This window comes from Augochlora pura, chromosome 7, assembly GCF_028453695.1.
Source record: "Augochlora pura isolate Apur16 chromosome 7, APUR_v2.2.1, whole genome shotgun sequence".
In the NCBI taxonomy this organism is placed as follows: Eukaryota; Metazoa; Arthropoda; class Insecta; order Hymenoptera; family Halictidae; genus Augochlora; species Augochlora pura.
The window spans coordinates 15578125-15603026 of record NC_135778.1 but is presented as its reverse complement, the minus strand read 5'-3'; the positions used below and the strand labels follow the sequence as shown (position 1 = coordinate 15603026).

Sequence of the window (24902 nt, the reverse complement as noted above, 5' to 3'; positions counted from 1 at the left end):
TTTGTTCTGGTGTACCCCCACTCTACCGAGTGTGTGACTTCCGAAGCGTGAAATCGATCGGCGGCCCTCTCTCTCTCTCTCTTTCTTTTTCTCGTCTGTCATTTTTTGAGCGTACTATTTTTTCACTTGGCACAGAGACAATCCCTGGATAGGATTGTCTCAAAACACAAATACTTTTTAATTGCCGGCTGTAGCTAGTGTGTCTATCCTTTCCAGACTTCCCACGACTTTGCGTCCGTACAGCGGAAGCCTAACGCCAAGAGAGCGATCACGTTCGAAGCGTTCGACAGTCCCTGCTGTATCATCAGCCCTCTACCACTCAGGCCAGTCAAACGCGCCAAGGTGAGTCCCTGTTTTCTTCTAACATAATCTGTCTTTAATTTCTAATAACTGGACTGTGGATTTTATGACAAAAATGAAAGAGTGACAGGATTAAAGAAGCTAAGACTGTTGATGTATTAATTTTGTCAAAATTATTAAAGAAAGATGAAAAATTAGACTTGTCTTGTAATGGATACAGACAATTATTTTCTTGCGTAAAGTCCGCAGTCTATTTGTAACAATTATAAAAATACATTTACTGATTAGTAACAATATCCAAATAGTTGGAAATGTTTTGTACGATTTAGCACATACAATTGGTATAGTTTCGACCGTTTTATAGTCTCCAGTGTTAATATTTTGATAATATCGTTACAGTTACAATTGGAGGCGCAATGGACGACAGTGGCCTGCGGACGAACGCGCGATCAACTCGATATGACCCTAGCTGCACGTCGATTCCTCAGCAGCCACGGTTACCTGCCGCTGCGCCCACGATTTCTGAATTTCTGAGAGCGTTTCTACAGCCGTAGGGGCCCATGGTCGCCCTTCGTGGTACAAAAGAAAAACGCGACGTTGAACTAGTCGTAGTTTAAAAACTATGCGGCGCTTCCGTTTAAGGAATATGGCCTCCTGTGTTTATTTTCCATCGGGTTACGAATCGATCGGACGGGTTTAAGGAAGAAGCAAAAATCAGCATAAAAATTTATTAGAATATTTTTACATAGACTGTGCGCGGACACGCTATGCATCGAGGTGTACTCGCATTGTGAGGGTGTAATGACGGATCGATGCTGCGATCTGATCGAAATCAACTACTTGTAAAGATATCATTAATCTATGTTTTTTACTCAAGACGTTTCGTACGGTCCGTAATAAGAACTACTTGGATACAAGTCTCTCCTTAATAGAGAGAAAAATAAAGAGAGAGAGAGAACGTTGTAATTGATTGTACAGAAAAGTATACGGTCCATTTGATTTCGATCGGATCGCACGCGGCCCGGCGCACAACGTGTATGGTTCAGTCAGATTTCAAGAGAACCACGGTGCCACCGACATTGCATCGAAAATAAGAGAAAATGTCACGTGCTTTCCAAATACTTTCGTTCACATTTACAGCGTCCGCGTTGAAACGCGAACGAACCGCGAGAACGAAAGCAAAGCAAAAGACACTTTTACTTTTTTTTTGATATGTGGGTGACAGAGACTTTTGCTACAAGATGCGCGTGCACCATGAAATGAAGAAAAGAGCGTTTTAAACGAGAAAACGCTTTATTTTTACGTCGTTGATTATCCCACGCTCCGTTCACACGTTCTCCCTAATAACGAAGAGCAAACAGATATATTTTTGTTAAAACGATGACATTCTATGTTAAGAAAATCAATTTTTTTCGCGAATCATAAGAATTTTGCTCGTGATTATACTATCGACAATTGATCGGAGCAGCGATTATTGTTGATGTGATTAGGGATTACGGATGGTCAACGGAGAAAAAAAAAGGATGAATAGAGAAACAGCAGGGTATTGATACTGTTACACTGATGCCTTTTTATAATGGTCTACCTTGCTTCGCCATATGACGTGGGACATGACCCCGTTGCACGCGCATCGTATCAATTTCTTGTGTCACCCTTGCACAAAAGCATAAAAGATGAACGAATGAAATAGTAGCTGGTTTGTTTGATACAATAGTATGTATTATAATATAAAACAAAAGCATTATTGCGGCCGTTATGTACAAAGAGCCTTTGTATCTGGTATTTAATTTACAACTGAATAATAAAGACGTGATGAGAATCACACCAAAAAAGAAACATCGCAGCTGCTCCTTGAATTCTGCGTGTCACACATCGTCACCGCCCAACAGCAAGATGAACACGGTGACTTGATCCGTGCGACCGATAATAATATGCTAACAAAGTGCTAAGACGTTACATATAGCAGACCTGGACGTAAGTTATTGGAAATACAACTACAGACATAAGAAATTGTTTCGTACAACTTTCTGCGTTTCCCTTACCAATAACTTGACATTAACGTTCCTTTTAATATCGATACGCACGATCTCAAATATAATTTCTCTAATAATAAAAATCTTTCACGATATTGCAAATTATTTGTAAAAAGTAACGAATGTTCTTTCGACTAAAAAATATTAAAAAAGATCTTTCAACCCTTGTGCACTTTCGAGGAGGATCGTAGGCTTCGTGAAACGTATTTGATCGCTAGATAGAAGCAATAATGATTACCTAGAAGCTAGTCTAACATTCATAGTCCAATCTAATCTTGAAGTTCAGACCTATTAAACCCGAATGGTACACAAGGTTCAAAAGTCAATTAAAAAAAGTAATTCAGAGACAACGATTGCTCGCCGTATCGAATAAATTAGCGTAGAATTACGTAAACATTGTTTCCGTTCGATTAACACGATTCGTTATTTGAGCAATCACCCCCGTGATCAATTGATTTAAACAATGTCCAAGTCTGTCGTATAAGTAAGTAACGACGATTCGATTTTTCGGCGTACGTCAGCGTGCTGCTCATTCACGAAACTTGGAATGCCATGGAATGAATAAGAGGTATATAAGTGCTGTGATCACCAACTTGACATTTCTCAACGAACAAGTGTGGAAAATCCCAACGAGCAAAGCGGTCTCTGACCAACTCCGAACTGTTTTTGAGCTTGGTAAGCAACACCGCTGTTCGACTCGTCTCGGAAGTCGAATTACAGGGTTCAATCGTACACACAGAGTCATCAAACAGTACAAACTGGACACGATTATCAATATACAACACGAGCGATCCAATGAGCGTCGAAACGTAAGCCCTAAGGTTCGGTTTCTTGTACACGTTTTTCGCAAGCACGCGTTAATGCCACGTAGAAATCAGGATTCTCCACAATAGTGCTTGATAAAATATTTAGTACAGTGCCACTGATTACACTGCAGCCTTTTAACGATCTGACCTTCGTTACCAATTAATATACTACATTCTTCACGGTCCGACCTCATTTCTCGATTATTCTATCGTAACATCGAAACAGTTGAATACTATATCCTCGAATTCTTCGCTATGTAATCTTTTTTGTCAGAGGAATGTACGATACTGGAGACTCGCTTTAAGACTAAACAAATTCTACGCTGTAGATCCGTAACGCACGCCTAATATCTTTTCTTCTTTTTTATTCGAAAGTTAACAATCCGAAATTCAGCTATCTTCGCTAATATTTATGGTACAGAAAGTTAACAATCCCAAATTGAGCTAACTTCGCTAATGTTTATGGTACAAAACAAGCTAAACCGCCTTACGTAACTAACAAGGGAACTTAGCACCAACCCCTATAGATTTTGATTTCAGAGTATCTCTTGGAAATACGCGTTTTAAAAAAATAATTCGTTATCTGTATTGTAAAAGATTGAAAGCGGTTTCGTAGAGCTCGACACGTGTCAACTGAACATCTCGAGAATTCGATTGTTTCTAGTGAATTGTCAAGAGATATTCCGGTACAAATTCCATCAACCTCGATAGGTAAGTTGCGCAAGTTTTACAAGTTTACGTCCTAATAAGGAATTAATAATTTCGTTTGCAACGCGACAGTACGCGTTTAAAGTGTGCGATTAATGCCTTCTTATTGAGAAACTAACTGTTTCGTTACAAGAAATACGGTCACAGCTGCTTAGAGTCGGTAGAATCTCTACTTAATTACAAAAAGGAGGGTATTTTATCAAAAGCGAGATTGAGAAAATGAGGAGAAGTGTTCTAGTACAAAGCGAGTACATGACGAATAAAAATACAAATACGATAGGACAGAAACACATTGTCACGCTGTGCAAGACTCATGATACGTTCAAAACTGTGACTGCAAATTTTTATTCTCTGCCACTAGATTGCAGGTATTTCATACAGATCAAGAAATTCTGTAGACCAATCTAATTTATCTCATCCGTGTGTTTGCATCGTAAATGCATTTTTACATATGGGGGAGAGGGGGGACAATGTGTTTATGCGAACCCTGATTATACACACGTCATTAAAGAAACAACACAGATTGCGAATTATTGATAAATTTTCAAAGAATCGTCACACGTCAGGTATCAGGTTTGTTACGTCACCCAACTGTCGTTGATTCTCCCGCGCATTTTGTTACGGAGAGAAAGTATGCTGACACATCAAGAAGACCCGAGTGATCCTTGACTAGATGGCGATCTTTTCGAAAATTGCGCGTTATGTAATCCCATTAACGAATAAAAGGCATTCTTATCAATTAATAATCTCATTGTCGTTCTATTTCTACGTGTAGCTGCGTAATATAAAATCGGGGGGGGGGGGGGGGGCTATATGCGTAGTGAATAATCATAGAGGAACTCTTAGCTGATTACAACAATAGCTAAAAGGGGATTCGTTTCGATCTTATTTTTTTTTCTTTTGTTCTGACTAGTACTACCGGTACACGTTGGATGGTTGATTAGCATTTGCGAAAAGATTGCATCGAAAGAAAATGGTCACGCATCACGAAGTGTAAGAATCTCTTGTTCGGAACAAAAATGAAAATATGAACAGCGCGAGAAGAATTTTTTGGAGCACGGGGACACCGTGTGTCGAGTCACCGATAACGAAGGAATTCCGCGAACGTATCGTACGTTCGCTTCGATTCATAGAAATCAATGAAACAAGATTCAATATTCATCTCCATCAGAATTAATATATTCGCGTTACGCCTGACGTCGTATCGCGAATATTTAATCGTATTCAACACGATCTGTAATGAGCAACCGATTTGAATTGGGTACCGCATCTCAGCATCTCCTAACAATCTAACTTCTGTAAAAATTCTGAAAACAATCAACAAAGACGTGTAAATTCGCTAAAAACAAGTAAAGAGGTAAACGCATACTCCTACTGTCTTTTTGAAAATGTCCGGAAGCGACACCTACTCGGGAATGATTTTTGTATCATAGTCCCATTAATACTCGGAGTTTCTGACGTTATGATTTCTCCTCGTAGCCAGTGTTCGTACTGCCACCGGCCGCTTAGTCCAACGATTCAGGATCTGCTGAAAGTTTCAGAAGCAGATTTAGCATTATGTATCAGCGAAATGTCAAGCAAGCGCTAAAAAAAAAGTTATATGATTTACCCGGAGAGGGGGATCCTTTCACTCTGCAGGTATTGTAACTTCCGCAATTTAAACATTTCAAACCTACAACGTGAAATTTTACTGTCGACTCCTGAAAAGTTAAAAAAATACATATGAATGAATTTCTCAACGTTCTCGCATTTAAAAACTGCATGCATTAAAGTTAATGTGCTATACCTCGTGGCAGTCTTTACAGAGAATATCAACTTTGTAATCTCTATATTCTTCTGGCATCGGTGTTAATAACACTTCCATGTCTAAAAATCTCCATAAGTCAGTCATATCTAGAAGAGACACTTGGCAAGTGGGGCATGCGTAATGTCCTGAACGTAACAACTCTTCGAAACAAGGGCGGTGCAATAAATGACCACATTCTGGAATGTGACAAGGTATGCGGCTGGTGTGAATGTCCTCCAAACAGACAGGACAATTTGCATGCGAAACATTTTCCACGCACTGCAAAATATCAAATCAGCATTAGTATTACCATCTTCGACACGCAAGCTTCTTGGAAGTGTTTGCTGATCGAATACACAGTCTATGTTCCATTCCAGTATTATTTTAATCAAGATTCCCCGATGGTAGAGATAAATTGGCACTAAAATGTGCAACCAGTAATACCAGTTGCAATCCAACAGAGACTGCATATTTCTGGAGGGTAGCAATTCGCGGTTTCCCAGCCGGAGCTTTTCTTCCATTTAATTAGCAAACACTTCCAGAACAGCGCACACTATTTACCGTGTGTCCGTATTGCAACTGGACCGGCAAACACATGTTGCACTTGACACAGTGGAAAAATCGGGCGCGACCGCCGACCCGGCATATCCCGCAGCCATCGCAGTGGTATTGGTTCTTGTCTTCGTCATCGAAGAGATTGCACACGAGACACGTGTATTTGCCGAACCGGCAGTGACAGTTCTGGCAAGTGGCTTGCACCGGCTGACGGGTGTCGCATAGGACGCATATCAGCTCCGTGACTTCCTTTCTGTTTACAGTGTGTGTCTCCCGTTCGTCGTGACAGAATCGACACGTGTACACCTTGTTGCAACAGGGCGTCTGGAAAACAACAAATTACACCAATTTAGTAAACATTCCAAAAAACGCTATATTAAATTATTTTTTACGAGTAGTAAAGCTCGGCCAATCGTATCACCTGTTTTTAAATTGTTTATTTTCGTTTACAAGCTGATGAACAATTTAGGAGAATTTACAGTGAATACTATCTTGAAAATTAAAAGAGACCGCCTGCTACACCAGGAAAAAATTTCTGAGAACCCTGATAACATGTTTCAAGATCATTTAAAGTTAAAGGTGGCTCCCTGGAATCGCACATTTACCGGAACGTGTCGCGGAAGTTTTGAGAAATTGCGCGTTGGGATGGCAGAACAACGTTCCGAACTTTTCAGCCGGTCTAAAAACGTGCCTTAACGATCCTGGTTCGGAAAACGAAGACTTCTGATAATAATCCTATTAGCCCCCGTATGAATCCGTCCTTGATCCTTAACCGCGTCGTCGTAGCAGGCGGTTATAAGCGATCGGCAAATCCGTTCAGCGGGAGCGGTAAACTGACCGTCCACGTGCACCGAACGCAAACATACACTGTCAGTTGCGGTCACTAACTGGACGTCACTCGCACGTGGTTTCGTTTCGTGTTCATTTACAATACGAATCAGAAATTATCCCTATCCAAACAGTTTCGAGCCGACCGGGGACACATCGCGAGAAAGTTCTCTTAATAGTTGACCGCTGCCAATGTCGACACCGTAATTTCCCTCGGCCGCGAACGCGCGCGCGCGCGCGCGGATGTTTTCTCTTGGACCCGTTTCTGTTAAATGCACGCCGAAGAGGCCCATTAGCGAGGCCGGGTCCAAAAATACTTCGATACCGGCAGGATCTCTCTTGTTTCGCCTCGGTAGACAATAGTTGTTAACACGTCCGTCGCGGAATCTATTTTGGATAGCTTTCCGTTCACGTCAATTGTACGAGCTAACAAATCGCGCACCGGTACACGTCCGAAGCAGTTTTTCAATATTTGACTAAAATGATCGTAACATGTGCTTTCCTTGTACGACGTGACTGCGTAATCGGTGCTCCTTAAAATCGCAAGCTTATCTCGTTTATTCACGGCACGTTGTTTCACCGGGCAATATTTGTAGAACAAAGATTTCTATAGTCTTATCTCTCCACTAACCAGGTAAACAATGTACAGCGGCTTAAGCAGGTGAGAAGTCGAAATATCAGGCGGGCGGCGCATGCTCCGTGGAGCGGAGGAACTTCTCGTTTGATTACGTTCGGTATGTAGAATCGACGAACGGAATCGTAATTATTGGAATGGATAGTTTCGCTGTTCCATGCGTACAGTGGCTCCCAAAAGTATTCGGATACTGGTCTAACTTTGACTAGTATACCATGTATTTAATTAAATATACATTGAAAGGAAAAAATTCTTTACTTATTAAAGTAAAATATATATAAATAAATATTAAAACATTGAGATTTTTCGTGCTCTATCTCAAGTATTTTCTATTTTGGAAATAATAAATAATATTTTGATGATTCAAATTTTATTTTGAAATTATCGTGTCACCGTACATTCTTTCTCGACCGACAATCCCTGACCTTTTCCCGATATTGTCTCCCCTTTATAAATCATTTACATATTCTACTTTCTCAGGGTGTACGTGCTTTTTCCACCCGGATGATGCCGAACCAGTGATCGCAAACCAGCGGCGGACGACATTTGACTTATCGCGGCAATTGGTAAGCAACACTTTGAAAGAGGGCGTCTCGTTACACAACACGGCGAAACATCATCGATTTGTTTGCTATGTACACACATGCAGCACGCACACACGCGCAACCCGGTGTTGTGTTCGCCTGATACATTTTCGCCCTAGACGAAACGTGTGCGAGACGGAGAAGATACCCTTTCCTAGATGCGCAAGAAAAATGCGCGTGAAATCCCGCTGACATCAGTCATCTTACGATACAGGCTGCCGCGCGTATGACCGATGCCATTAATTGACAACTGACACGGCTTACAGTGTGCACCTATTTTTCCTCGGAAACAATGTTTTCGTATCCTACGCTCCTAATCAATAATTACCCGTATCGTTTGAAACGTAGCCGCGCTCGCGATGCGGTAACTGGACTGCGGATGTCCACGCAGACTCAAAATTTTTTTCATTGATATCTACAATTATTTAAAGCAATAAAATTAAATCATATTTTTTCGGTAAATTTGCAGTTTAGTGGCTTTGTCCTAAACGCGTCAGTTTCCTCCGGTTTCGTAATGTAAATATAAAAGAAGTATCTACATTATTTTGTCATTAAAAAGAAATATATACATTATGTTACCGTTAAAAAGAAATATAAATAGAAAAGAAATATATACATTATGTCACCATGAAAAAGAAATACAAATAAAAAACTAATGTAACTTCTATAATTTTTTTAAAAAAGAAACTAAACGTTTGCGAACTCTTCGTAATTATGGTGGACGGCTGCATCGATCACGAGTTTTTTTAATATTTCATTTGGTATGGGTCGGCCTTCGTTTTCTAGATATTAGGGGGGAAACTGTTGCGTGTTTACTATCCGTCGGTCAGTGCGACGTGTACGCAGGAATAATAAGCGAACGAAGAGAAACAACGCGTTCGGGAAAAGTCAGCAAACTGAAGATTTACCAAATTTTGATTAGAATATTTTTCCGAGCACTTCGTTGTTTCCACGGTAGAGGGATTTTCGTTTAGAGAGGAAAACGTCTGCTGCGGGTTTCGCGGAGGGCGGAACGAAACAACTCTCACTGCACGATCATAAACATGCGACACGTTTCTATGTTTACTACGTGGGATGCAAACAAAAAAGAAAACACGCCCACGGGCGATTTTGGAATCAGCTGTTAATTGCGAAACCCGCTACGTCATTTATTGTATCGATTACCCAGCAAGTTCAAGGATAACCGCGTAAGTTTCGGACTTCGCATTATAACGACTACAATAACCAAATTAATTTAATTGTCTCTGCACGGTATTTAGAGATTAATTTAGCTTTAACTCAACTTCCCCCGATATAAATTTATCTTAAATCAAATCTGTGGAAATGGTACACGCGTGTACTTGTACTTCGTCGTTACGTTAAATAAATAATCGCGGAAGGTTACCGACTGCCGTTCGAGATAGCTGGAACGGTAAACGCGTTTTCCCATGTAATCCACGAAAATTCTTGTCCTCATCAATCCAGAAGCGGCGTAACGCGAATTAATGATATAATTAACCGTCAATTGGAGGCGTGCGTCACTTACACAGCAATTTAGAAGGCAAATTAATCGTTTTACATAAAGAGCATCGATTAGCTCTCGTTACGTTCTATCTGTCGGTATCAATGGAAAAATTCGTTGAAAATTTTGAAAGAGGCACATGCTCGTAGACACGTATCTATACCAATCAGTGATGTCATGTTAAGCCGTGAGCTTAACAAGATCGAGTTGGGGTCTTCCCGACCTACGTTTCGAGAACCGTGTAAACGGAATCCTTGCGGGAAGATCAAAGAAACCATATCGACGTAGTCTAGACCTTCGACGATAAATTCTCGGTTACGTTTGCAATTGCAAATTAACTTCCGGGAAATAATTGAAATACGAGATCGACGTACTCCATTTGGTATTCGGATTACTTAAAACCGAAGCTTCCGTTTAAAATATCTCTCGATTTCAATTGTAAAACGTCCGTTGGTTCGCGCGATATTGGAAAGACATTCGTTCGAAATTTCCGCTCGGCTCCGAGGAGGAGCTGGCCAAGAATGAGGCGGGTGAAACCGCGGCGAGCGATCATCGGGGAGCCGCGTGATCGAGATGTCGAATGCGGAGCGTAGCTGATTACATACCGACCGTTAACGTTAGAAAGGCACCGAAGCAGCGGGAAGACTCACCACGAACTTGGACTTTCGCTTGTAGTGCTTGCAGCCGTAATCGTGGCCGGCCGTCCCGTCGGTAGACGATTCCTCCTTGGACGTGGACGCGCCGTCGCCGACGGTTCGCGATTCGTCGTTATTCTCCATCCTGTCGTGTTGATCCCGATATTCCTGCCTCTTTCTCCTCCGCCGTCTCCTTTTTCCCAACGACTCACGCGTCCTTTCCAGATTTTCTAGCCGCGTGCCCGATTTATACCGCCGGTATACAGTTTGTTTGTTTAATTAACACGCTGGCGACGATTCGAACCGGATGGCGAAAAAAAAAAACAGGAGGCAGAGAGCACGTTCGAAACACGCGGCCGTCCGCCTGTTCCAGCTGCCCGGGATTTACCCGGAGCGGGCACGAACCGGGCCCGTCAACCCGAGCCGAGATAAAACCTTTGAAACCCCGTCGGGCCACTCGCGGGCGAAACATTTCTTCGAGCCATCGCCGCTGCTCCGCGTTATGCGTATGATTCTTAAACGTTGCGAAGGATTAGCGGATGGATGTCTCGCTACGGTCAGGTTTCAATCGCGGCACACTCTTCCTCTCTCTCGTTCCCTGCCTCCCTCTCTCACCGAGCACATAACTATTCAATACACGAAAGTAATGTGTCGACGACGACTGCGTGTTCGGAACCGTCCGTGAAAATCAGTGCCCCGTCACAACAGAAAGCGTTACACGAGAATTTCTTGGAAAACCGATCGACAATCAACACTTCTGACACCACTTGGCTTCACCGTACTGTCACCACGGTGTAATGATTACAACGGCAGACGATCTTCCGAAAAAGAGATGCAAAACCACGACCGGAAGTTCTACCGACTGCTTCGAGTACTACGCCGCAATCGCTGTACGCGTGTCCGGCCCGCGAACATTTGAATCTCTTCCGCCGCGTCCGACGTGCGCGCGATAGAATTTTCGATTCGACCTACTTGAATTCGATATTAAGCTGTTTTATTCGTTATTTTGCTTCGACGTGTAAATTATCGGTTTTTCGATACAGGAAGTTTGAAGACGGTGGAGTACATTAATGTCTAAGCCACTGGAAAATTTTCTTTATGCTCCGATGTTGTATTCCCTCAAATACGAATGTATATAATGTTTGCGCACGCGCGTGTGTACAATAATTGAAATTATGAAGTAATGTAATAGTTGTCAAAGTTGAAAATGTCCAGTACGGAATAAATTTCCCCTCGCAAAATTGTCTAGACTTCTCAAAAAGAGGTTCTCTCAACATTATACTTTTAAATTGCCGCTCTCTTCAACGTTCTTATTGACATTTTTATAAAAGTGGCAACGCTGCCTCGAAAGTGTAGAGCACATTGGTGGCGGTCCATCGCGAGCGTACCAGATACTACAGAATTTCCGCGCGTAATTCAAACTACAGTTTTTCGAATTAGTGCAATTTTCTTTTCTTCATAAATCCTCATAATACTTTGAATACCTTAAAGCTTTCGTTTATTTCTTTTACTCCTTATTTTCATCGTAATCCATGGAAATTATTTAATTATTTATGATAACTCGACTGTTGTCCAGTGCTTCGAACAGTACACGAAAACTGAATAAAAGCTCGATGGTTTTTATCGCTTGGCATACTTTAAACCTGAAGGGAATGATAAAACGCTGCATTGAAATTTGAAGACAGGTGTTACGTTTCGCGTTTCAAATTTCGTTTCAATTTCTATTGGCAACAATGCGCGAATGACAACGCTATTGTAGCCAAGTTCGGACAACTAGGCAGCAGCCGTGCCAAAGAAATTTCGCGTTTATGCAGTGGCCACCTGTCGCTGGTAGCACTGTGATAGGGAGTGAGGTGTGATAGTAATGATGGGTGTCAAACCCTGAGACGACATCCGATTGTGAAGTTTGATTGACCGATCGTTAATCGGGTCGCGGCGTCCGTGCATTTTATTGGGCGACATTGAAAGTGTTTCTCGTACAGTGCAAAATATACGTTCATCAATGTTGAAATGAAGCTGAACTGCGTCATGTATGACGAACCAGGGAACCTATGCGATAGGCACACGCAGTTCGCCCCGCACGGGCTCTGCAATCCGTCGGATTAATGATCAATGGCTTTATTCGAGAAACGATACACGAATAAAGTGCTGCTAGATGATACAGAGAAGCTGTCGAGCACCATTGAAAATGCAAGAACAATCGACGGTCACACGGTACGGCGCACGCTTAACGTGTATATACATACTACGTCTGACATTTGCTCGATAATAGGCGACATTTACGCACGTCGGGATTAACCGTAATTTCGTATCATTGAATCAAGTGACAAGCCACATCAGCTTTCAACAGTCTCGATCTTTCTCTTACGCTTCCTCAACGATTTACTCTTTTATTCCACCCCGAATTGTAATTTGCATTTTTCCGGTATCGCGCACCGTTGCGCAGGTATTGGCGCATTTACGAGGATCCTTGTTTTTGATGTTTTCAGAAAATAATATACAATGCAGGATCGTTTATGAAATTTGTGTCCCGTCAATTTTTATTCACGATATTCATGGGTCATAATTAATATAAATATTCGCAGGTATAATTATGAATGGAACAACAGATACTTGATTAGATAATTGAGCATACAGTCGTAATAAAAAGTGAATTGCAACTTAAGTTCACGCTAATATGAGTTTGTATTTTGTTGTGCAAGAGGCTCCAGGTCCAAGTAAATTAATTTTTGTTTTGTCAGCAAAGTAACACCTTTTCAAAAGTCCACAGAATATTTCCATACATACAGAACATATTACATAGAAACTATGTATTGTGGTAATAAAAATGGATGTAATGTTTGTTTTATAATTTAGGAGTATGTGATCAAAACACAAAGAGGTCCACTACCAGACAAATTTTGGAGAGTCAACAGACGTTACAATGACTTTGTACAGCTCAATGCAGCTTTGTCAATATCAGGCGTTGACCTGTTTCTTCCTCCAAAGAAAATCATTGGTAATATGGAACCAGACTTCATAGCTCAGCGTCAAATAGCACTACAGGTCAGTTGTAAGATGTAATAATAAATAAACGAGCAATAAGAAATTGCAAGTAATAAACTACTATTTTTTAATAATTGCAGAATTTTCTAAACACAATACTAATGAATCCCATATTGGCATCGTCACTTCCTATGAAAAAGTTTTTAGATCCAGATAATTATACAGCACCATTACATGGTATGATATAACTCCATTAGTCAATGGACAACACAGGCTATAGTGTTGTTTAAGTATCAGTGCTGTTAAAGAAGTTCACATATAGGATATTTCCTCTAACTAATTAATGTTGACTTTCAGAAATAGCTCTGCAACAGGTGTCACTGGCTCTACGCAGTGATGCAAATTACGAGGTTTGTAAGGCCATTCCTGATATGGGATGGCGGCTGAGAAAACATTATTACACAGTGAAAAATCGTCAGAATCCGAAGCAAGAATTGTTGCTTGCGTGGGTGGAATTTGGTCCAGACAAACACTTGCACGACAAAGATATGCAAGGTGTTTTCAAAAGTTTAGGCACCCTAAAACATAACTATATAGAACCAATTGTTTATCAACACGTGACGGAAAATGGAGCTTTAATGATAAGAACGTTTTATCAGACGGGTACATTGCGTGACACTTTATGCGTAACGAAACCAAAACAACCGTTTATAAAGAAATATGGGAATCCGAAACAAACCAAATCTTTAACAGTGCCTGAAATTGCAATGTATGGTTATCAGGTTGGTTGAAGTGTCCCTGTCTCATCATAATATTTTTTAATACTTTTATATTATGACTTAATATATGATTTCTTAATATTATCTTAGATTTTGGAAGCTTTAGGATTTCTCCATGAGAAAGGTCTACCCTATGGGCACTTGCACACGGGTAACATTCTACTAACTCAAAGATGTGCAAAATTATTAGACATAGAAAATGGTCTATTAGGTCTGCCTGCATTTTATCGGCCCTACGTTGTACAAAGGCGTAAACTTCATGCTACGGTACAGTAGAAGTCACTTATAGTATATAGGGCGATCAGTAATTGATGGTATAATCGAAGAAACAGACATTCTACCTGCAAAAACAAGTTGAAAAAGAGAATAATATTTTTTTATTATTAACCCTTAAATAGGCTGAGTTATCGAGAAAAATGAGTTTGAAAATTTATCAGTTCGCGTGGTTTATAGTATGACAAGAAGTAGAATTGGTGTGCCATGATCAGACGCATCAATAGATTCTTCTTCAAGAGTATCATTTTTCAAATTAATTTGTCTCAAAAACGGAGCTTTAATGAGAAAATATTATTCTACATTTTTGTCTTATTTTTGCATGTAGATTCAGCTTTCTCCCGATTGTACCATGAGCTATAAATTAACCTGTATGTTGAATTTTTTCCGACAGACTCAAGTGGACGTCTACTCGTTTGGGCATGTGCTATATGAAATGGCATTTGGGAGGCCTCTTTTGGAGGCCACGTGCTCTGAATTGCCATACTGCGAGGCAAAGCTAAAGAATTTACTCGAAGTGATTTTGTCGCCAGAAGATTTGAAACAAGATTTACCAACGATACCACAGTTATTGGACCACCCGTTTTTTGAATCTGCCAGACGCGCTGCTCTAGCTATTGGATCCGTGGAAAGACCACACTTTAAGTTAAGTAGTCATTTAAAGGAAGCTCTTCATGAAGCGGTGAATAAAGCGGAGCAAAGACTGAAAGACGAACAAAAAGTGGCTAGACAGCAAAAAAGGCTTGTGAAAGTGCAAGAGATGATGACCTCAGAAGAAGAGATGAAGAAACGAAAACAAAAATTGGTAAATATATCTTATGATTAATACAATATAGTATCATGAATAACATTCTTCTCTTTTCATTGCATAGAAAAAGGAACAAAAATTGGCACAAGAACAACGTTTTGGAAATCAGTTGAGTACAAATGGAATGAAGCAAGTGAACGGCAAGAGTCCAGAACGTTCAGATAGTCCCACAAGCACTTCCACGGCCACCAGTGTTGGAACTTTGACTCCACCTTCCTTGCGTGAGTATCAGGCTACCTACAAATCGACTTCGTTAATAACTAACATTAATCTAACCAAATTTTTACATTAGCTGGACACAAAAGTTGATGGCGCATACTACGCTTATTTCTCTCACGTAGGTCATATCATCATTCAGTAATCACCGATTAATAAGCATTCATGCATCTTCTCATTTGACCATTGCTTGGATACATCTTCAATGAAGTATGTTCTCTGATTATGACTTCTATACGTTATCGTAGATTTTTCTTTTCATCCTTTTCGGGTATGTGTTGTCCCCTCTTCAATAGTCGCTAGCCGTAGATGCAAATGAGTTAGAAATAATTGACGGACGTTAATGTAGCGGGTGTCCAAGCGATGTTGCACTGGCATGGCGAACATTTCTTTCTCAATTTAACTGAAGATTTTGTTAATGTGCCATAAGGTGATGCAGCCTCTTCTAAGGGTTCAGTCCCTCCGCCTCCGATGCCACCACCCAATGGCGTAACCGACAATGTCCCGAAGGCGACCAACGAGCGAGCAGCTTTGCTCGGGAGTATTTGTAATTTCAACAAAACTAGTCTTCGCAAAATTGCGAATGGGCCCCGTTGAGCCGATAAGTTAAAGAACAAATGAAGAATTGATAAACAACCTCATCATAAAGGGAACCGTAATCCATATTATAGGCGCGCGACTTATCAATCTTTATTTCGATCTCGAGGATCGTAGCAACCAAATTTTTTAGGGGTTTTAAAGATGTTCGCTGCAATGGCAAACGATTATGAATAATATTACAAAATTCTTCTATTTATATGTACATGGCGCGTCGAGAATAATTACTATCTTAATATCTTCAACATTATAAGACTAGGCAACAGATTTGTTGCATAAAGATGGTTTCTTGCAAGAACATGTACATTCTATTGCTCTTAGAATTTTGAAGATATTAGTGTACATATTAGATATGATTTTAACTCTTATAACGACATCACAAGGTATTGATAGAAACGGCTGATAATTAAATCTATTTCGCTGCTAATTTTATTTTTTTGGAGCACCGTCCATAATCGAATTCGTAATTATACATAGAAGAAATGATCTAAAGTATGCAGAAATTATAAGAAGGTGATCTTTTATAAATCATGGTCGTATACGTGTAATGGAGCATAGTAGCTGAGTAAGTCAGTGTATTTAAGTAGAAGATCATTACGCATTCACTATACAGATGAATGCACAATAGAAAAATGAAAACAAATAACGATTGTATATCGTTGATTATTGTAGAAGTTGTTTTGTCGCGGTTCAAGTTTCGTAATTTTTATTTTTGATAGCTTTGTTTTATCACAGGTTCTTAAAAAGTAATTAAAAAAGATTTGGAATAATCGTATTCAACCAGAGCGAAAACAACCGTGTTCGTCAAGTAAAATTCGTCTCGTTCATGTTACTGTACCGTTCCGTCTATTCAAAGTTTATGTGCGGCGTATTAATGTATAGTACGATTGTCAGTTCTTCTGTGAATCTCGTTCGTACGTGAACGTATTGTATGTTGCTTTCGTTGTGTCGATCGTAGATTCGGAACAGTTCGTTTCTACGAGGAAAGCAAATGTGCCAATGGGAGTGTATGCAACTTTTTCGTCTAATAGGCAAACGTGGTGATATGCAATTGTAACTAATCTCTAAATGTCACAAAAAAAACCAGTACATTTATATAGATATATAAATTCGATATATCTGTATAAGTATATTATATATACATATATAAATATATTATATAGATATATAAATATATAGATATAAATATATATACATGTATATGTGTGAGATATATCTGTGAATAATCGTCATGGAAACCATGTAATATAGGCGCGCGATTTTCATACGTGACGTTGATTTTTAAATGTGACCTTACTGATTTTTTTTCGTACAAATGCTATACTTCATAGAGTAATATAAATATTTGTTTTATCGAGAATTGTGAAATCAGAATAAAGCGAAATCTATATTTATCAAGTAAGAGAAAAATTACGACTCGTGTGTAACTTAAAAATTCTACAAAAAAAAAGAACATTTAGTAGCAACGAAAAATCGTTATTAATTAAATCGTGTAATAACGCGTATCCCCAGAAATATGAAAAACGATTTATTAGAATGAAAATAATTGCGTTGAGAGAAGTATCACATTACACTTTTAAAAAAATATCTTACTCCGTAACGAATTCCAACGCAGAAAGATAGCTTTCTTGTAGGAGATATTTTACTACTCGCTACAAAAAGGTTTAATAAATACGAGACATGCATATCTTTGCAGTATTTTTATCATTCCAAGAATCTTTAATACTATATTGTAAATTCTCAATATATAAAAAATATATGTGTCTGAATATCGCTGTCTAAATGTGTGATTGTAACCGTGAGCAGTACAACTGGTCTCGTTTTGTGCGCGTGCAATCAGTTACATGGTTCGTTTTTGAAAGCAGTCGAATTAGCTTGTTACCGAGGAAACTACTTTCCCATTGTCGCGCACCTTGCATTCAGAGCGGTATTTCCTTTTTTCGTACAATTGTATTGCGTGTTACGCGCAGTGATACAAAATTATTCATCTTTTCTCATTTCCGTTCTTTGTTCGATAGTACACAAAAACGAATTCGTTGAACGCATAAAATTGTGTTACGCCAACTGCTTGATCACAAATTACAGTTTCTCAGTCGTGTTGAAGTATAAGCGTTCGAAGACCAACCATCGTACAACACAATGGCGAAGTTTTTCACATTACGTGTTCAGGAGCTTTTGTAATTTATGGTTCTGTTTTAAAATATGTTCTATTCACAATCTGTGCGAGTCTTTATGTAACATGGTTAGTTCTATGTACACATATGTAATGTATATACAATGCTATCCACGCAATTCTGTCACCTTTACACGAGAACGTTAATTACCGTTACATGAGAACGTATATGGCATTCTTGATTAAGCCGGTGGAACTTACATTTAACACGTTGACTGGCGAACCGATAAACGTAAAGTTAAAAAAGGATTTAGTATTTAGCAAAATAGGTATTAAAAGTAGAAATTTATAAGGATCGATCACGCTTTTTACATTCTTATATTCTAACTAAATTTGGCGCACTCTCTTCACCAGTAAAAAGATTCAAGTATGTCATCTGCACGAATGATAGCGCCGCCAGCGTGTGTGGACGACGCGACAGTCAACGTGTCAAATTGACAGCCGAATCCAACTGTCATGAGCGTAGCTTGTTTCTTTTCTGAAGAGTTTAACACTGCTGTCCCAGTCTGTGTATTAACATTGCACAACTACACAAGTATTATTAAACTGTCGTCCATAGGTGATCCCTCTCATTAAAAATCCCAGCACGTATACCACCTACGGTCATTATTGTAATTCGATTGTTATCGTTATCTTCTCTTTTGATAAATTAGAACTAATTGGGGTCGCAAACTGATGGCCCCAAGCGATCATCATAACTTCTCATGAAGTTTCCCGGTTACCGTCTTTAATCTGCAAAACAACCAATCGTTCGTATCTTACGAGTTCACACGCGAGACTCGTTTCGACCAAAGAGAAATAAATTACCGTTGAAGCTCCTCTTGAATTCGATCCGTGATCGCTTTTCTAGTTTCCAATTCGCTTGCTTTCGACGCGCGCAGCTTCTCTACTAGATCGCTGAAATCTATGGGGTCGCCGTAGTTCATGGTGACCTTATTACCCATTCGTAGCCAATACGGCGGCTCATTTGGAAGAACATCGTCCATGCCAAGGTGGCAGATCGGAATCACTAGGGGTGTAACAGGTGATTCCATTATTAACCTTCCCACGCCCCACTTTAATCTACAAAACATATCCAGATGAAACAACGAAGAAACGCATCGTGACCAACCATTGCTATCAAATTGACGAGAAATAAATGGCCGATCAACTTACTAACACGTAGTCTAATCGAGATATATTTCTCTCGGGGGGAAAAAACTTTCGTTAACAGTTTCATTTGGTCTGTCATTTATTGTCGGTCAATTTAATAGACTCGAGTGTATTGAACCTCATGTTCTCCTTCAGCATGTTGACTTTTCCCTCGGGGAAAACGTGCAGCCAGTCCCCGGCGGCCAGCTTCTCCACGCAGAAGTCCATTGCTTCCTGATATATTCCGCCGCCCCTGATTACAGGAATACACCTGCCCAGCATAAAGAAGTAGGAATGCCAGGTATTCGTGAAACAAATGTCGTGCGCGGCGAGCGACCATCTCATCTTACGTCGACTCAGGAGATACCTCAGGTCCAGGGTCGCTAAATGAGTTCAGAGATTTTTCTGTCTTTAATTCTTTCATTCGATCGCATATCGACGTCAGTCTGAGAAAGAAAAGATTACATATGTCTCAGGAAAGGGGAACGTGACAGCGTGTCAACTTAATTCGATAGTAAAACAAGGAAGGCTCGTTTCTCGATATATTTCTACGTTCACCGAATCGCTAGCGAGGGGGGCCTTGACTGCGCACCTTATTTTCTACTTCTGTTCTCCAATCGCCAGCGGATCGTCCAGTTCGACAGAGAACTCCGTTTCAAATGCAAACTTGCATCGAATGAATTATTCATTAACATTAAACTTACCAGTAAAAATATATTGCCTCATGTAAATCAGAAGATCCACTTACTATAGTTTTTATCGTAACAGTTGTTCCAATAGTTTAATTTATTCAAATATTTTCCACGTTAGCCTCGTTACAATTTTTACCTACTGGAAACATAGTAGTCTCGGCTGTATCAGTTGTTAACTTTCCTTTTAAATAATTAACTAAAATAAAAACTTTTAGGTGGTCTACGACTGAAAAAATAATTATCAAAAAATTCAGTAAGGAAATTTTACTTGTAAATTAAATGAGCAAAGCCACTTTCGGATAATGGAATTAAGAGCTTCATTTTTTTTCTTATGTTAGTACTGCTTACTTCGGGTTTGGGTAATTTTGTTTAATTTGGTAATTTGTTTAAAGGAAAGCAATAAACGGCTGAATAAGCAAATCGTTTATCTATTTTTCACTGAGCCCGAGGAACCGCGAATTCTTGATAAACTTATGGCAAACTATTCCGAAAGCAAAAGGTAGAATTACAATTCTAAGTTAAAAGAAAAGTGAGAATGCTTTACGAACACCCGATATATGTTCTTAGACCGCAGAGCACGATGTTATCGATCTTCTCGGGTTGCAAAAAACGTGTGTCATTTTTATTAACGCTCAGGAAAACACAGTGACATTCAAAGATCCTTTTACACAATTACTTGTTTTTGATATTTTACATCAGAGGTCGATCCGGATCGATTGGACAGTGTCTCGGGTGCTGAGCGAAGAACAGTCGATTATAATATAGGCGTAGAGGAATTCCATTTACTATGGCCGGTGAGCTTTTACCAACACAAGCACAACGCCTCCCAGCGATTAGCACTGTTGCTGAAGCCACGCCTTTAGCAAAGGACGAAACCGGATGTAACGGTTCCGAGAATTTCAAGGGCGCTTCAAGGTCAATATGTCGTACACAATTGAATATCCTTCCGTTATAAGACAGTCAATTGTTATCTCGAAGATATGTCAACAATACAATGGTCAAATTATTAGAACCACTTGATAAATTAATTTATAGTCAAAAAATTAATTTTTCAATACAATACAGTAGTTTCAATTATTCATAATATACACGAAGATGTTTACTACGAAAGTAGCGTGAACAAAAAAAATGTTGACAATTTAGACGCTTCAGACGCTTATTTAATTATTTATTAATTATTGAGCTTCCACATTCGTATACTAACACTGAGTGGCCTGGAGTAAATGGAGTTCCACTGTGATCGTCGTAACGTCGAATAGAACTTACCCCAGATGCCTGGATCGTCGAAGCAACTGTGATGGTTCGAGACGGTGATGAGAGGAACATTTTTCGGCCGGAAATCTAGCGCCCGTGTCATAATATGCTTGTTGTACACCGTCGTTTTGTTTAGCCATTCTTAAACAGCACGAATAGAAAACAAACGCTTCGGTAAATTAACTCGCATTTCCAGGAAGGGAGGGCTGCGACCACAGTTTCGAAGCACGGAATGCGTTTAGCTATTACACTGGCCGTAGAACGGGCTTTGTCCCGACTCTACATAGAAATCGACGCGTATTTTTTCTTTTACACAGAGCGTCTGGTAAATTACGTTCACCTCAGCTAAAGCATTAAACATCTCATCGTGCTCGGTTGTTACGAAAACAAAATTTTATATATATATTTTGAAAGTAACCGTGCTTCTGCACGAAATTCTCTTTTCCCCTGATAGTGGATGTATTGATAGCAGTTGTGTATTAATTTGATAAGATTTGATAGCGTCGCACAATATACTCTTGTGCTAACGAAATGATTTCTAAGCAGGAATTATATTCGAAAGAATGGTGATAACGTGAACATGAAAGCGAATTTTTTCTCATAGTCATTGCGCGCTTAATTTATTGATGAGATCGTACCTGCAGCTTTTTAAATAACGAAAGGAAAGTTCAACGGCACAGTTGACCTTGATATTATAAGCGCCTTTCATTATTCGCCAAAGCAACAGTTCCCCGGCAACTTCGCGCGACAAACATAATTCCACCTTGTCCGGTGTAATTAACCAGCATCGATTCGCCGAGGCGTACGATACACACCATGGGCATAAATTAAACGCTATCAATACGTACCAATAACAGTAGTAACTTTTCATAAAAAAATGCAACTAGTTTCTTTAATTATAGAGCTAATTTTGTCCTATATTTTTCTACGACTACAACGATTGTTTAATTCTTTACTGTTCGCAGGGAGAAAAGATCGTCTACAACCATTGTATGCGTACAGTAAGTAATTTCTCTTTCAGTATCTAAGAAATTCAAATGTGCATGGTAGTGAGAAGCAATGCGTGTGAAATCGACTGGAAAAATGAAAAGGCAGGCGGTTCAGCGGTGAAGTGACATTGAATACAAGAGAAATGAATGTCGAGAGCGTTGATACTGATTCGCTGTTATTACAACACGGAGAAATTGACAGCGTGACCAAGAAGGGAACAATGGTGAAAGAGACATGATAGGGGGACGGTATAGAGGGGGGAGATGTCGCGTATGTCGCATCTACGCGGTCGACCAATTGAGTAATGCGCTTAATTTCCGAAGTTTATTGTATCGCCACTAAGTAAGCGCCGAGCCGTCCTCGTAAATCAGTGGTACTCACTGAAAGGCCAGCAAGGGCCAACGACTGATTTCCTGTGCCCTTCGTTGGGCGGTAACGGATACACAATTCTACCTGAAACGAGAAATAACCAGACACGTCGCAGAATTCTAAATTAGGTTTGTAACGTCGACGAGGAGTGCGAACGTACGTTCACGTAGGTTATACAGGAGGTTGCAAGAACGTCGAGACTGGTCTAACGACAATGGATTAGCAAACATGACCGGCTAATATAAGACCATTTAAATACAGGATCGTCTAAATTGGCGCCATAATCATTGCGTCTAGAAGCAACGAAAAAGTTCGTAGCCTATAAACAAAGTTCAGCATTATCCTAATTAAAATAATAAATGGTCGCCGTGAATGATTTAATATGAGTAGGAGGTACAGATGACGACGAATCGAATGTAATCGTGTCCAGGGCGAATAAATGTTACGGGCCGGCCCAGCTAGTGTAGATTGTCCAACATTAGCAATGTTGATTTTATATTACCTTCCCACGTTCAATATTTATGTTCAACTGTTTTACATTTGTATATGTTTCTAGTTTGAAATATTAAGCGAGTAACCTTGCAGCAATTTCTGTACAAACAATTTCCCGCCACGGGTATAGCTCCAACCGAATTGTTCATTCCATTAGTAGCGTGACGATGACTAAATAATTTATCGCGTCACGCACGTGTTTACTTGTTTATTCGTAACGCGCGCGATCGTGAGGCGTATTATCTAACCCACTTTCTGTTTCGGTTTGGAAACATTCAAATAGGCGCGCGAAATTCAAAGTATGCTCGCTGTATCGAAAAGGATTTCTGAAAATGAGAAAGGTCGAAGGGAATCGTATGTATGTAACACGAAGGCTTTGTCAACGATTTGTATATCACATGTTAAAGAAGTACGTGAAGAGAACAAATGCACGTAACAATTGATGAAAAACATAAATATGAAAAAGCGTGACCTTTGGAAGGAAACAGCACGAGACACTCGGTTGCAACGGTTGACGTCTCCTCGAGCCTATAATGGATCTAACGTGTATAATAGCTCATAATGACATTGCAAATCACTTTCCTGAGCTGGTCGATAGCTCCGTCGAAACACGATACGACCGATAAAATCATGTGATACGCGCGACGTAGTGTTTGCTTTATTATTCTGTATCACAGTAACCGACCAAAACTTAAGCAATTATATAAATAAACCATTCTTCGTCGAATACTGGAAACTTCCTTTGCTTCGACGAAACGCGTGGGATCACGGAGTATCGAACGTAAAAGGAATACGATTAGAACTTTCGGTACGATGCCTACACGTTATCTCGCACAAGTATTTGGTCGCGTAAAAAAAATTCGGTTCGATCGTTGTTGCGGCGATTAAATCGGATGATTTTGTGCGATACGATTACATAAATCAGAGATGTTATCCCGCACGCGAACCAGTCCCATATACGCACGCCTTGGCCGCGAAATAATGAGCAATTCCTTCGGCGATTCAACGCCTGGTTATCCCTGCCATTCAAACACGGGTAATAGGGAATAACTATAGAACTCGCAGTTGCAACACGAGTCGACTCTGTTCTGCTGCAAAATTAATGGACAAGCGACACACGAAGGACAGTTTCTAGGTTGATAATCAAACGAACCACTGACAGAAGCACGCGGCAACGACGAAGGGCAAATCCGCAAATTTTTACGAAAAAACCGGCTCGCGTAGCCGCTTACCTATAATGATTTTAGAGAAAATCCCTACTGCCGCGAAGGTTATACTGCTCGCGAAGTTCCAGAGGCTGCTCGGGTTTCGAAGCTTCGGTATGATCCACTTGATGTCGTATAACATTGCACTGCCTTCCGCTGGCTGGATCCGACGAGGAAAACAGCAGTGCAGCACTTTTCCGGACGATTGGGAAGCGACTTCCCCGCGAGAAATCGTCTACTCTTTCGTAACTCGCGACAACCATCTTCGTGCCAACTTCACGCCATATTTCCCGATAACTGTCACGTGGTCGGCCGACCGTAGCCGAGCCCAGCCGAGCTGGGCGCGGTATGCGATTTCAGCAATTCAGCTTTACTAAATTAATAACTTGCAGTTGGTTATCGTAAAAATGATCCTGTCCCGTAGTGCACTAAACTGGCATTGGCATTACGTTTCCGTGAGAATTACCAGAGTTCCAGGTATCTATTGGTACGTAGGTATCGAAGAATTTCTGAACTATAATTCAATAGTAACAATGCGTGATGGTATGCATAGGGTTAATAAAGTAAC

The 24902-nt window shown here is 40.1% G+C and overlaps 4 protein-coding genes across 12 annotated transcripts in view; 2 read left to right on the top strand and 2 right to left on the bottom strand.

Annotated features, from left to right (window-relative positions):
- Myb (proto-oncogene like protein Myb) overlaps positions 1 to 847 on the top strand; it is a 60534-nt gene extending 59687 nt beyond the window's left edge. For both annotated transcript variants that reach the window (XM_078185292.1, XM_078185291.1), the window contains exons 9-10: positions 217 to 342; positions 700 to 847. In XM_078185292.1, coding sequence (XP_078041418.1) covers positions 217 to 342; positions 700 to 834 — 261 coding nt within the window. In that variant the 3' untranslated portion in view covers positions 835 to 847. The remainder of the gene's footprint in view (positions 1 to 216; positions 343 to 699) is intronic.
- A 188-nt stretch (positions 848 to 1035) lies between these two features.
- Rchy1 (Ring finger and CHY zinc finger domain containing 1) lies at positions 1036 to 11216 on the bottom strand. 3 transcript variants are annotated; one of them, XR_013494407.1, is made up of 6 exons: positions 10386 to 11216; positions 6195 to 6512; positions 5634 to 5912; positions 5457 to 5547; positions 5257 to 5375; positions 1036 to 5154 (listed from the first exon to the last, which is right to left on the bottom strand). XR_013494407.1 is itself a non-coding variant. In XM_078185294.1 (5 exons), the coding sequence occupies exons 1-5, from the start codon at positions 10512 to 10514 to the stop codon at positions 5353 to 5355; spliced, it is 837 nt and encodes a 278-aa protein (XP_078041420.1). In that variant the 5' UTR covers positions 10515 to 11216; the 3' UTR covers positions 1036 to 5352. The 3 variants fall into 3 exon arrangements, 2 of the variants coding, with proteins under 2 accessions (XP_078041420.1, XP_078041419.1); XM_078185294.1 differs by having other exon boundaries at positions 1036 to 5372; XM_078185293.1 differs by having other exon boundaries at positions 1037 to 5375.
- A 963-nt stretch (positions 11217 to 12179) lies between these two features.
- LOC144471919 (PX domain-containing protein kinase-like protein) lies at positions 12180 to 22884 on the top strand. Of its 4 annotated transcripts, XM_078184489.1 has the most exons (9): positions 12180 to 12584; positions 13227 to 13415; positions 13496 to 13592; positions 13713 to 14137; positions 14225 to 14401; positions 14802 to 15212; positions 15280 to 15436; positions 15508 to 15552; positions 15862 to 15997. In XM_078184489.1, the coding sequence occupies exons 1-8, from the start codon at positions 12483 to 12485 to the stop codon at positions 15522 to 15524; spliced, it is 1575 nt and encodes a 524-aa protein (XP_078040615.1). In that variant the 5' UTR covers positions 12180 to 12482; the 3' UTR covers positions 15525 to 15552; positions 15862 to 15997. The 4 variants fall into 4 exon arrangements, with proteins under 4 accessions (XP_078040615.1, XP_078040614.1, XP_078040613.1 ...); XM_078184488.1 differs by lacking the exons at positions 15508 to 15552; positions 15862 to 15997 and adding an exon at positions 22244 to 22884; XM_078184487.1 differs by lacking the exon at positions 15508 to 15552 and having other exon boundaries at positions 12181 to 12584; positions 15862 to 18764.
- Taz (tafazzin, phospholipid-lysophospholipid transacylase) lies at positions 17977 to 24642 on the bottom strand. Of its 3 annotated transcripts, none has more exons than XM_078184492.1 (6): positions 24362 to 24642; positions 22650 to 22721; positions 21291 to 21419; positions 19472 to 19715; positions 19009 to 19263; positions 17977 to 18933 (listed from the first exon to the last, which is right to left on the bottom strand). In XM_078184492.1, the coding sequence occupies exons 1-6, from the start codon at positions 24474 to 24476 to the stop codon at positions 18894 to 18896; spliced, it is 855 nt and encodes a 284-aa protein (XP_078040618.1). In that variant the 5' UTR covers positions 24477 to 24642; the 3' UTR covers positions 17977 to 18893. The 3 variants fall into 3 exon arrangements, with proteins under 3 accessions (XP_078040618.1, XP_078040619.1, XP_078040620.1); XM_078184493.1 differs by lacking the exon at positions 24362 to 24642 and adding an exon at positions 22798 to 22896; XM_078184494.1 differs by lacking the exon at positions 22650 to 22721 and having other exon boundaries at positions 24362 to 24638.
- Between the last annotated feature and the right edge of the window lie 260 nt (positions 24643 to 24902).

Bases quoted from the DNA above. Each gene is read 5' to 3' on its own strand.
- Rchy1 (XM_078185293.1), bottom strand. From the start codon at position 10,514: ATGGAGAATAACGACGAATCGCGAACCGTCGGCGACGGCGCGTCCACG. The intron at 6,513-10,385 runs GTGAGTCTTCCC...GTTGTTTTCCAG, and splicing joins AGCGAAAGTCCAAGTTCGTG to ACGCCCTGTTGCAACAAGGT. The intron at 5,913-6,194 runs GTAAATAGTGTG...GATATTTTGCAG, and splicing joins AGTTGCAATACGGACACACG to TGCGTGGAAAATGTTTCGCA.
- LOC144471919 (XM_078184487.1), top strand. From the start codon at position 12,483: ATGGCTTTATTCGAGAAACGATACACGAATAAAGTGCTGCTAGATGAT. The intron at 13,416-13,495 runs GTCAGTTGTAAG...TAATAATTGCAG, and splicing joins AGCGTCAAATAGCACTACAG to AATTTTCTAAACACAATACT. The intron at 14,138-14,224 runs GTTGGTTGAAGT...ATATTATCTTAG, and splicing joins TTGCAATGTATGGTTATCAG to ATTTTGGAAGCTTTAGGATT.
- Taz (XM_078184492.1), bottom strand. From the start codon at position 24,476: ATGTTATACGACATCAAGTGGATCATACCGAAGCTTCGAAACCCGAGC. The intron at 19,264-19,471 runs GTTCAATACACT...TATGTTTTGTAG, and splicing joins ATGCTGAAGGAGAACATGAG to ATTAAAGTGGGGCGTGGGAA. The intron at 18,934-19,008 runs GTAATTTATTTC...GTTGTTTTGCAG, and splicing joins ATTCAAGAGGAGCTTCAACG to ATTAAAGACGGTAACCGGGA.